Genomic DNA, 12,433 nt, shown 5'->3' with positions numbered 1-12,433 from the left:
GATTGGCTGCTGCTGTCAAATGAAGTCTTTTCAACCACATCGCTGTGACATAAAAGCAGGCCGACAATAGCTGGTACGGTCGTGTTGACACAGTGATGTAATCCCACTGACAAAGACGTGTACAGGAGGATGTCTGTGCTTAGCTAGCACCACTTTGTGACATGAGGGGGAAAATGAGGCCGTCCACCATCTGGCGTCCAAACCCGGCGGCTGATCCATCGGTGCAATACACCCGTTGAAAATGCTTGTGTACTACCTGGCGTGTCGGACATGTGTATTAAACAAGGGAGCGGCGTTGGTTGTTAACTTACCTGCTGTGTGTCAGAAGCTGAACTCTGCGGAAGGGGGAAAAAAAAAAAAATGAAACAAATAAACAGAGACGGCAAAAGCAAAATAAACAACGCGGCGTCATCGCCTCAGGGCTGAAGAAAGAAAATGGAAGTTTTGCGTCGTCGTCATGAGATAAAAATCTTATCTCGATATAAGATATAATATATAAGCACACACACACACACACACACACACACACACACACACACACACACACACACACACACACACACACACACACACACACACACACACACACACACACACACACAACATGTTAATGTTTTTTTTTTTTGCGACCAATGGTAGGAGCAGACAGAAGTAAACAAGTTCCCCTCTACAGAAGCCATCGCTTCCCTCATGACTCCTCCTGTACTGACATATACTGTATGTTCAGTGGTACCTTTGTTCCAGAGGCAAACAATGCACCAGGTAGGATCCTCTTGATTCGGAACGTCTGGGCGGGGAATGAAATGACAGCTCTTTACGACCTCTTACATCGACGGCTGCGTGAGCAATTACACAATGCAAACTCAGGAGAGCTTTTCATCGCTCTTCACGAGGGTCTGCCGAACAACCGCCGATGTACACTAGCGGTTTAAAAGTCTGAACACACCTTCTGGTGCATTCTTCTTAGTTATATCTTTTCAACTTTGTACACTGCAGAAACAGTGGATACTGAAGATATCAAATATATGATGATACGCAGGTACTACCCAGAAAATGAGAATATCCTGAAGAGGTTGCAGTATTTCTGCAGTTCAACTTCAAAGGTGAATGTGACATATTATATAAAGGAATAATATGCAAATCAATATATTTCAAGTTGTTATTTCTTTGCATTTTGCTGATCAGGTCTTGCAGCTTAAAAAAAAAAAACCCTCAACACTTTTATAATAATATTCTGAGTTTGTGGGTTTGTGGTTTTAATGAGCTGAAAATCTTCATCAGCAAAGTTACAACAAGGAACTGCTTGAGATGTCAGTTTGCGTGGAATGGCTCAATAAAATGTGTCGGTTTTCATCTTTTATGTTAAATTGCCAAAATAAAACAACTTTTACTGGATATTCTCATTTTTCGGGGTGTACCTGTGTACGTTGTTATGCAGCAAAAAAAAACAAAACAAACACGTTACATAACTCAAAATATGCTTTGTAATGAAAGGCGGCTATTTTGAAGAATTTAAAAATATAAAACGCTTTAGCTGTGTGACGCTTTTATTGTTTCCTCCGTGATTCCACGTGCGTTTCATACATAGTTGTAATGCCCTCAGTGATGAACTGCAATGTCAACAGTCATGAGAGTGAAAGAGAAGACCTTCAATTCAGAGACTGTGACCAAACTTTTGATCGATAGCGTGCACACTTCTTATTTACCATGGTCCTTTTCTTTGTTGCTGGTGTGGCCTGGCTTTTGACCTGGGCGTCGGCGTCGTCATCGGTGTACCAAACGGTCTGGACAGGGGGAAAGGATTGTACATCTCAATAAAGCATCTCACATACCGTCGACATGATGAACAGCCGCTAAACTTGGTGCCACACTGGGAGTTGTGAAACCCTCGGCAGGTCGAATGAAGGTTGGAGTATTAAGAAACCGTGCTGATCCAACACTGAACATGTCTGAGGTCTTTTGAGGAGCTTCAGTCCCTCCTGGCCTCAGCTTAATGCGACCACTCTGTGAGGACGTGCGCAGTTTCACGCGTCTTTTGTGATCTTGACACATTTGTCAGCTGAAGAGGCATCGAGCAGCGTGAATGAAACAGGCTGTTTGTAAGTTACAGAAAAGAAACGGCTAATAATCAATAACGGATAAGCGGATGTTCTGCTGGTGTTGTAGTCCAGACGGCACCAACCAAGACCAAGACCTGATCAAGACCAGAGAGCATCGAGATCGACACCAGACCAAAACATTGGGAGTTCAAGACCAAACTCCAGTTTGCTTCCAAGTGGAACAGCAGCATCTCTTCTCAGCAAGGAGTCTTTTAATCATTTTCTTCAACGTTTTGCTGCCTTGCCAACTATTTTGAACCAGTAAAAAAAAAAAAAAAAAAAAAACAGCTTTGCTTCATAAGATAAATAAATAATAAAAAAAAAAGAATCAATGTACTAGCAATAAGGGGGCAGGGTGTCACTCTGGGTGTCACCAACAGAGTGTAAAACGGCAGCAGCTGGATTCTTTTCTGTTATTATCGTGTTATTACAGTGTTGGCTGAGTCTCCACTGGTCTGGTCTGGTCCAGTCCGTCCTGTCTGTCAGACCGAGGCCAGACCGAGACAACACTATGTACTGCTATATTAGAACGGAAGTATATTGTTCCACCATGCGTCTACTAAGGCCCAGGCGTGGATCTGCTGGGCCTTAGTAGACCCCCCCCCCCGAGGTGGTTTTGGTATTCGAATGACAAAACGGATTTGGACTGTTTGGGTGTTTTTTGCCGATCAGAATACGAAAAACACATGAAATGACCAAGTGCAAACAGGGCCTAAGACTCATTGTCCTCAGATGCTACCAAGTCTTACACCATGGCCATCTGGAGCAGGTTTCTCTGAAGGCCAAAGGAACCAAGGAGAAGTTGAATATGTTCAATATGATACGTTTTCTATATTTCATAGGAACGGTGGCTATTATACATCATCTAAAAAAAAAAAAATCCAAAACTTGTTTGAGCTAATTCACACTTCTTTTTGTTTTGTTAAATACATATCCCACATGTGTTCATTCATAGTTCTGATGCCTTGAGTGACTGCTAGTGTCTTTTCCTCCCAGGATATCAACTCTAACCGGCCCAGGTTCCACACTGACTGAGTCCAAATAAACAAAGAGACTGCATTGTCATTATTAGGCTATAAAGTGTCATTTTATAATATTTCTGGTTGGTGGTGTGCCATGGGATTTTTTTTTTTTTTTTTTTCAATGTGAAAAAGTGCCGTGGCTCCAGCAGCAGAGTCTGCAGAGTATTTGAACGTAAAGTCATGTGATGCAATGTGCCCATGACGCGAGTCTATAGATGGTGTCTTTTTATATAATATTCAAATGACTCACTGCAGTGTGGTTGTTTTAGTATTACAAGCAAACAGGTAATGGGGAAAAAAACCAAACATTTAAAATAAAGAAGAATAAATCGTACATATCTTTCTACGGCGGCGTCGTCCAGACTTTCAGAACTGGTGGAATGCTGTTGTTGAAGGGTTTCGTGTTCCTGATAAGAAATTAAAAAACAAACAAAAAAAACAAGCGTTACAAAAACAGGCTGAGCCAACTGGGTTTTCACTCAGACTTCCTCATACAAGCCAGCAGAAGTATTTCCATCAATCACCTGCGCTTGTGTCTTGAATGCGGACATTGTGGTTGGATTCGCAGAGTCCGTCTCATGTGGCATCTGCGTCATAGCAAAATACTTGGTCAGATCTCCATTGTTTTTCTGTCCAAACCACGTATAAATCAAATCAACTGCTCCGTCACTGCCATCGCGCTTTTAAAAGTAGGGCGGCTTTTCTTCACACACGCCTTGCTTTGCCTTTGTTTTTCTTCAAAAAACAAAGGCAAAGCAAAAGTAGAGATTTGATAAATAATTATTATTATTATTAATAAATAATATAATTCTAATCATTTTGTCAGCGGTACCTGTGTGTAAGACTTGAAGGGGTTCACTTTCTGGATCATCCCTTTGAACTTCCCAGGGTTCTGAAATGTGGCAACAAAAAACAAGACAAAAAAAAAAAAAACAACACAATTGAATGGAAAAAAAAAACAAACCCAACAGGTCCGGAAGCCCTCAAAATGTTAGATGACTTTCTTCTCTTTGCAGCCATCTAGTGGTGGAGGCTAAAACAGCGTTTGAAGAGAATGCAGTGGCTCCTGACGCGCGCTCATGAAATGGTGTGCGTTTATTTCAAAGATACTGAAATCATCCTGCTGAAGGTCGAGGTCACCTTGCATTGCTATCTTATTATCCAACACCCACGTCAGTGTGAGGAGCCGAAGCCTGCACAAGATCAGCCAGCTTGTGAGGATTTAGCGGCCCCCAGAGTTGGCTGCCGAAAGACCAGGGGTGAGCAAAATACGGCCCGTGGACCATATACGGCCCGTTAAGTTTTTCAATCCAGCCCACCGACCTTAAAACAATGATATTAGAAGCCAGGAAGTCATAAAACAGCTGCATTTCATCCATTTTTTCAGTGTTTTCAGAGTCATTTCAATGAAGAGCTCAACACTGTGGGGCTTCAAAGACGCTGACTTGGTTGCAACTTTGCTTTGGTTTGTTTTAAAGCACATGCTTTACACAAATCCCTTAATATATTTATCCTCCTGCGAGGTTGGTCACTAAAACACCATCCATCCATTCATCTGCTGCTGCTCCGGCCCCCTCTGGCAAATGTTCTCAGACACAGACGTGTGGGTAAAATTATTTCAATGAATAATATTATTTTAATGTATATTTCATTGGTGTTTGTTTACTTATCCTAGTTATATATATATATATACATATATTTATTGTGTACGCTTTTGTATGTTTTGGTTTTTGTATCCCTTTTATTTTCTTTCATGTTCGAAATAAATAAATAAAATAAAAGATTTATATATATATGACTTTTTCGGATATGTGTCAAAATTATTTATTATGATTATTATTTCTTGGGTGTTTGACACTTTTTCTTTTTGTTGTTGTTGTTTTTGGTATTTTGCATAAATTGTTTTGTTAATGTGCACAGAAGCTATTCCAAATAAAATTCATTCATTCATTCATTCATTCATTCATTCATTCATAATGCTGTAGGCTCATGATAGAGGCGGAGTTGCTCATCGTGCCACAGTCATGTTAATCTGGTGCATGTTGACACAACAGAGGCCACAGTGGCTATTTGGGCTGGAAACACGGTGTTAGCGGTGCTATCTTGAGACACTGGAACGCTGCGTCTTCCAAACACTTGGCTGAAATCACGACTTCTGAGTGAAGACAGACTGCTTTTTCATTTTACGCGGTTGTTTTCCGTGTGCTTGCTTTACATTGGGGCTACTCTTACTCCACCCACTGGACAAACTCTAGAATGCAGACGCAGATTAGAAATTGTCACCAGAATCTGAAACTTGATGCTGAAAAATTTCAGAGTAGCAAAGGAGTAAATAAAAAAAAACGTCTTTATGCTCATGCACTTCATGTCTTTAATCATTTCCTTCCCAAATTATATATCTGATGTTTATCTTCTCTCTTTTTTTTTTTTTTTTTAATCTTGTGAACTGGACCTTGAGTCTGTAATAATAAATAAATCAAATCAAATCATAAAGGCACGTTCTACCTGCTTCTCCGGTAGGTTGTTATTGTCTGACAGACTTCCATCACTTGAGGAGAGCTCGTTGTGCAGAGGCTGGCTGTCCTGGAAGCATCACATTTGAAAAGGTTATCAGAAAAAACAAACAAATAAATGAATAAATAAATAAAAATCAGAGAACACGACTACAAACAGTGCAATCAGCCTGCGACTGCACGTACCTTAGGCTGTGCAGATTTAAAGGGGTTGACCTTGTGCATCATGCCAGCAATCATCCCTGTATTCTGCATTCAGAGAGACATTAAAATATCCAACCAGGCTGAGGTGCACAACGTGCAGGAGAAGGTGGTGGTGGTGGTGGAGGAGGTGGGGGCTCACCTGTCTGCCTGGTGGGTCTCCTCCCGACTCTGCAGAATCAACCGAGTCGTTTTGAGGATGCGTCTTCGGTGCCTCGAGGGACAAAAACGCTCAAGATTCAAATCACAGGTGATTTAAAACCTCCGCGTGGAACTGAACACATCCATGAAGGCAGCCCACTTTTAGTTCAGCTTCATTTTAATATTCAAGAGTCGACAGCAAACAGTCGCACCAGAGCACAAAAATGAGCTTATTTCTAATATTTATTTTAAATAATAATAATAGTCTGACCTGCCGGAATGAAAAATGTGTATTTTAGGGCAGGACATTGCTAATTCTCAACATTTGTAAAAGGTGAAATAAACATCAGGGATGCTTTGCCACAAGCTCAAACTGCAGCAACTACACCAACTACGATGACACAGATCTTCTTCCAAGCTGGAATTCCCTGAGCATCCACATGGTTGGAACCCTTCCACATGGTCAGCAGGGATCTCAGGGTCTCCGGTGCTTGGCCCCTTCACCTGAACACCTCGCCTGAGTCGGGCAGCAAAGACCGACCAGCCATCACCTGCAGAAGGGTTCCAAACTGTGGCCTCTCTTCATCTGGAGCTGGAGTACAGCTGCTGCGGCTGCGTCCCTGACAGCCATAGAGATTCACTGTAGTTCCGTTTTGTTTAAGTTTAATACAGGAATGTATATTAGGGATTGGACATTTACATAATGTACAGGTACTACCCGAAAAATGAGAATATCAAGTAAAAAGTTGGGTTTTTATTTTGGCAATGTAACATAAAAGGTGAAAGCAACAAATGTTATTGAGCCGTTCCACGCAAATTGACATCTCAAGCAGTTCCTTGTTGTAACTTTACTGTTTAAGAGTTTCATAAAGATTTGACTTTATGTAATATTCTAATTTTCTGAGTTTTTTTGAATTTTGAGGTTGTTTTTTTTAAAGCTGCAAGACCTGATCAGCCAAATGCAAAGAAATAAAAACTTGAAATATACTGATTTGCATATTATTCCTTTATATAATATGTCACATTCACCTTTTAAGTTGAACTGCAGAAATACAACAACCTCTTCAGGATGTTCTAATTTTCTGGGTAGCACCTGTAGAACCATGAAATTAAACTGTTAATGAGAGGACCAAGGCTCACCAACGCCATTTCATCAGTTTTCTTCCGGGCAAAATACATCTCAAAAACTGATTCTGCACTGCAATTATCGTCATTTTATTTTGAATTGTTTCAACACTTCCTCACTGCCAAGGGAGGGAAGTTCCATCAGCCTTTATTTGTGGTCTTTTTCTCACGCCAGATTTTTAGATTGTAGATGTTAGATTCTAGAGCGTGAAGTCCCATCTGTTTGATAAAAGTCTTCTTGTGTGCGAGAGGCACGAGGTGTTCCCATGGCTCACTGCTCACTGATCACCATCACCGCCAGTGTGACATGCAGAATATGCTGCGGTTTACCTGAGTGGAAGTCTTGAATGGGTTGACTTTCTGCATCACCCCCTTCAGCACGCCAGGATTCTGCAACACAACCGCACCAGGAGCACGACAACAGACGCGTTTGTTTCACCTCAATGTGTTCCTCCCCAAGTGAGACATACCAAGCAGTTTGGTTGCGTGCTGAACAGCTGGGTTTCAGTCACGCACATGCTTGTGTGATGATGTGCAAAGGTGGAGGGCAGGAAGTGGGAAACCAGGCCTGTTAGTTTGGTTACACCAGGGCCCCATGAGTCCCAGATGGCTCCCAGTCATTTCAATGGAGTTGCTCACCCAGTGCATGTGTCAAAAAGGTTTTGGACTTCCGCATCAATAAATTATTTTCTAGTGATTTTCTGGCCTTTTGTCTTTTTTTTTTTTTTAAACAACTAAAAGACCATAGGTGAAAAATCTACAATAGAAAGATTTGCTATGACTCGCATTCCAGGTCACAGTCGTCCTGGCAGCTCTTTTAAAGGCTTTTATTTTTGTATTGCGCTCTATGGGAAAAAACGCTTCTTGGGCCAATGGGATTTTTTTTTTTTGCTGCAGTACCCCAAGTGGACACTGGGAAATTCGGCACGCCGCCGTATTGCCAGTCCGGTATCCAGTTTTTATAAGACATTATTTCACTTCCTGCCCTCCACCCGCAGCCGTGTGACACCAGGTAAAAACCTATTGATGTCTGAGCAGCAGTTAGTGACTCTGGTGGTGTCTGAGTTAGTTACTGTGGTGGTGTCTGAGTTAGTGACTGTGGTGGTGTCTGAGTTAGTGACTGTGGTGGTGTCTGAGTTAGTGGCTCTGGTGGTGTCTGAGTTAGTGACTGTGGTGGTGTCTGAGTTAGTGACTCTGGTGGTGTCTGAGTTAGTGACTCTGGTGGTGTCTGAGTTAGTGACTGTGGTGGTGTCTGAGTTAGTGACTCTGGTGGTGTCTGAGTTAGTGACTGTGGTGGTGTCTGAGCAGCAGTTAGTGACTGTGGTGGTGTCTGAGTTAGTGACTGTGGTGGTGTCTGAGCAGCAGTTAGTGACTGTGGTGGTGTCTGAGTTAGTGACTGTGGTGGTGTCTGAGCAGCAGTTAGTGACTGTGGTGGTGTCTGAGTTAGTGACTGTGGTGGTGTCTGAGCAGCAGTTAGTGACTGTGGTGGTGTCTGAGCAGCAGTTAGTTACTCTGGTGGTGTCTGAGTTAGTGACTGTGGTGGTGTCTGAGTTAGTGACTGTGGTGGTGTCTGAGTTAGTGACTGTGGTGGTGTCTGAGTTAGTGACTGTGGTGGTGTCTGAGTTAGTGACTGTGGTGGTGTCTGAGTTAGTGACTGTGGTGGTGTCTGAGTTAGTGACTGTGGTGGTGTCTGAGTTAGTTACTCTGGTGGTGTCTGAGTTAGTTACTCTGGTGGTGTCTGAGTTAGTGACTGTGGTGGTGACTTCTTGTCACATTCACCTGACTGGAGTCTGACACTTTCCCCTGTTCCAGTGACTCTGAAGATGGAGCCTTGCGGACCTGCGTGAGACAAACGGATGAATGATGCCTCCCTGTGGCCCAGTACAGCTCGCCTGCATTGAAACCGTGCTGTGGTCACCTGGGAGGTGGACTTGAACGGATTGACCTTCTGCATCACGCCTCTCAGGACACCAGGATTCTGAAAGAGACGTTTTAGAACCTTAGCAAATATCGACTTTTCTGTGAACGTTTCCCCGTTTCTTGCATATGATTGCTATGAAGAGGGATGAAAAAAAAAAAATTAAATAGAACAAACTGGGTAGGTGAGAGGAAACGAAAAGAGGAAGTGTCCTTTTTGTGGTTCCTCACAAGCATTTATTTGTCGCAGTCAGCGCTAAATAAAATCATTGTTACCTGCTGGTGGTGGTGTTGAGTGTGTTCTCACCTGTGTGGAGTCCGTGCCCTTTACTGGTGGAGCTGTGGAGGGAGCTTTGCTGACTGCAGAGGCAGATGATGCCTAAATATTTTTTACAAAAAATTTAAGAGAGTGCACAAAAATAAAAATGTAAAAAAAAATTCTCACCTTTGTAGAAATAAAAGAAATATAGATATAAATATACACATATAATTTTTGACTCAAATCAAAAAAGGGTTCGCTTCAAAAGGTCGACCTCTCAGCAGGTTCTCAGTCATACTTGCTCAAGGTGACCACGTTTTACCTGTGAGGTGGACTTGAACGGATTGACCTTCTGCATTGCTCCCATCATGGCATTCCTCTGATGTTCATGGAAATCACAACACGCACAAACATACAAAATGACAACAACGAACCTAACAGTTTGAACGGTTTGCATTTGTATCTGTAAACTCTCTTGCGTGTAACGAGATGTGTGCACAGGCCTTCATTTTCCTTACCTTGGTCTTCAGGTTGGGTTCACCTGTGACCTCGCTGCAGTTCTCCTGCCAATAAATATCCACCATCAGAGAAGTGACTCCACCGGCTGTTTGTTATTTTTATTGCTGTGTTGTTTTTTTTTTAAGCATCACCTGAGAGGCTGAGTCCAGCGCTGCTGCGTCCTGGCTGTTCGGGGTGGGCAGCCTCACATCCTGGTGGTGGATTAAAGTCTTAAAGTGTAAGCTTGAAAGTCAAGGGGTTACATTCCACTAACCCACAGTACATTCTGACGACCTACAAACCTCCTCGGCAGGCCTTGGCGGGAGTGGTGGAGTCGGAGCTGTTGTGCCCTTATGTCTTTGAAACATGTTCATGCTGTCTGAAATCAATGAAAGTCACGCAAGTGTAAATATTAATCAAGTTGTGAGACTCCTTGAGAGGAACATCAAATTGCCTTGCAAGAGATCAAGCCTGGAGACCCTGAAAGCCTCAAAGCAAAATTTCAAGGGGGTCTCAAAAGCTTTTATACACACACACATACAAAATATATATTCATACATACATACATACATATGTACACACACATACACACATACATATACATATATATATACACACACACACACACACACGTATATACAGTATTTATATGTACATATACATGTACACATACAGTCATTCTGCAGACATGCTATGGCTCATTGTAATATGTTGTATGATATTTACCGTACAGAGGACAAATATTCACCAGAGAGATGGGACTCTTTCAGCACTCAATGGGTGTTTTGGGATAAGAATGTAAAAGGGTGTGTATAGAACTGTGACTCTGAATCAAAGAAGAGTTTCACTGCAACATTGAAATTGATTCATTTTCTCACTTTCTTTCACTTTTTTTTTTTTTTTTTTAAACATGTATAACATTTATAAATAGCCATGCCTTGTTTTGTTGCGCTGCACTGCTTTGTCTGAAAATCACCATTTAGTGAAGTAACAACTGTCTGTAATTTAAACCGAGTGTTTAATTAACTGTCACACTCAAATCAGGTGTGATTATATTTGTGAAACGAGTCGGAATGTTTTTTTTTTTATGATTGTTGGCCAGAAACTGCATCTTTTCATTGTTGTCGCTGAGATCCTTGCGTCATATGTAAACAAGGAGATGTGGCTGTGAAATTCAAATAATATTTGCAATGAACTGTGGGAAATTAAATATATCATTGAATCTTTCATTATTAAAGATTATTTTTTTAACTCTGTCCCTGTATCCTTTCAACTCATTCATACACACAGTATATATAGTATATAATGAGTGAAAAGTTTGGACTCACCTAAACTACACGTATGAACACACATGGAGTTATGTAGGAAACAATAAAAGTGTCCAATAACTAAAACGTTTTATATTTTTAAATTCTTCAAAATAGCCACCTTTCATAAAAAAAGGCATATTTAAAGTTACTTAACGGGTTTTAATTTGCTGCATAATTACATATGTCTTGTTAGTATATTTGATGTCTTCAGTGTCTTTGTGCAGAGTAGAAAGTTGTACAAATTGAAATAAATAAATACATTGCATGAGAAGTCGTGTATGTATATGTATTGTCACTAAAAAGGTCTTCTGTCTAATATTGTTATTTTTTTTTTAAATATTCACTTTTTCTTTTTCTTTTTTCTTTTTATTGACCAAGCAGGGCCAACCGGTCCAGTGTGTCAGGACAACAACAGGAAACTCGCATCCTCCTGCTTCTTTAGCATGTAGCATGTAGCATGTGGCTAGCTCCTCCCCACAGGTGAGCACAAAGTGAAATCAGAGCCCGGCGGACTGACACACACCAATGCCTTTGCATAGAAACAAGTCAAAGTTTTTTTTTTTTTTTTTTTTAGCGTGAGTATGGTGTTCACCTAGTGAGGAAACACAAAGTGAAACTCTAGTGAAACTCTCACTCTCTTGTCTGTACACCAGCATCCAATCAAATCAACAATCATTTCAAACCAGCGCTTGTTCGCCAGAGTTTGACGAGCCCGGGTCTCTCAAAACAACGTCACACCCAACCGCTGGAATGTGACAACACAAAAACAGGCGACAACAGTGTTGAACCGAGCCGAAAGCCTACCTCTGTTCCTGCAACCGACAGAACACAACGAGGACGAGGGGGGCGTCCAGACCAAAACGGGAGGTTTAAAAAGCGACGAGGGAGAACTGAACGAGTACTGGAAACATCGGGCTTCGCTTCCTCTTCGCGTTGAAATAGAAAAAAAAACAAAAAAAAAAAACAAAGGACGTCAGACCGGTGTGGCACAACAATGCAGAGCAAGGACAACAGTGTTATATTACTGAGTGAACAGGGACAATAAACCTGCTCCAATTTTAGTCTGGGTTAAAATAGGGGGGGGAAAGTTGCCAGTATCGATGTTCCCATAGACGATCTTCTCCTCCACGTCCTCATCAAGGACACCTGCTGCACCTGCTGCACCTGTGGGCGCGGCCTCGTCCCGCCCGGAGCCATGAGTCATGGTCACCCCGCAGCAACAATGATGATGATAATAATAATAATAATAATAATAATAATAATTAGATAACAGGTTGGGACAATGTTTCTCAAACGGTGGGTCGCGGAGCTGTTTTGATTGGGTCGCGGCTTCGTCAAAAGTTTGGAC

General features: G+C 41.8%; 1 protein-coding gene across 3 annotated transcripts in view; it reads right to left on the bottom strand.

The window, feature by feature from the left end:
* The window catches only part of LOC142889294 (uncharacterized), a 16,370-nt gene extending 4,175 nt beyond the window's left edge, over positions 1-12,195 (bottom strand). The window contains exons 1-18 of one of the 3 annotated variants that reach the window (XM_076027939.1): positions 11,890-12,195; positions 10,078-10,154; positions 9,928-9,987; positions 9,796-9,840; positions 9,600-9,656; positions 9,326-9,397; positions 9,020-9,079; positions 8,881-8,940; positions 7,432-7,491; positions 5,978-6,049; positions 5,821-5,883; positions 5,627-5,704; positions 3,954-4,013; positions 3,646-3,708; positions 3,457-3,528; positions 1,707-1,784; positions 734-787; positions 312-335 (exon numbers count right to left, since the gene is read on the bottom strand). In XM_076027939.1, the coding sequence (XP_075884054.1) occupies positions 312-335; positions 734-787; positions 1,707-1,784; positions 3,457-3,528; positions 3,646-3,708; positions 3,954-4,013; positions 5,627-5,704; positions 5,821-5,883; positions 5,978-6,049; positions 7,432-7,491; positions 8,881-8,940; positions 9,020-9,079; positions 9,326-9,397; positions 9,600-9,656; positions 9,796-9,840; positions 9,928-9,987; positions 10,078-10,149 (1,050 nt within the window). In that variant the 5' untranslated portion in view covers positions 10,150-10,154; positions 11,890-12,195. Of the gene's footprint in view, positions 1-311; positions 336-733; positions 788-1,706; positions 1,785-3,456; positions 3,529-3,645; positions 3,709-3,953; positions 4,014-5,626; positions 5,705-5,820; positions 5,884-5,977; positions 6,050-7,431; positions 7,492-8,880; positions 8,941-9,019; positions 9,080-9,325; positions 9,398-9,599; positions 9,657-9,795; positions 9,841-9,927; positions 9,988-10,077; positions 10,155-11,889 lie in introns of those variants that run through there. The other 2 variants (XM_076027940.1, XM_076027941.1) reach the window with 2 other exon arrangements.
* Between the last annotated feature and the right edge of the window lie 238 nt (positions 12,196-12,433).

Source organism: Nelusetta ayraudi, unplaced genomic scaffold (genome assembly GCF_046127955.1).
Source record: "Nelusetta ayraudi isolate G7.1 ecotype Tasmania unplaced genomic scaffold, CSIRO-AGI_Nayr_v1 ptg000022l, whole genome shotgun sequence".
NCBI lineage: Eukaryota > Metazoa > Chordata > Actinopteri > Tetraodontiformes > Monacanthidae > Nelusetta > Nelusetta ayraudi.
Note: the sequence above shows the minus strand (reverse complement) of the source record. Positions and strands in the feature narration are given on the sequence as shown.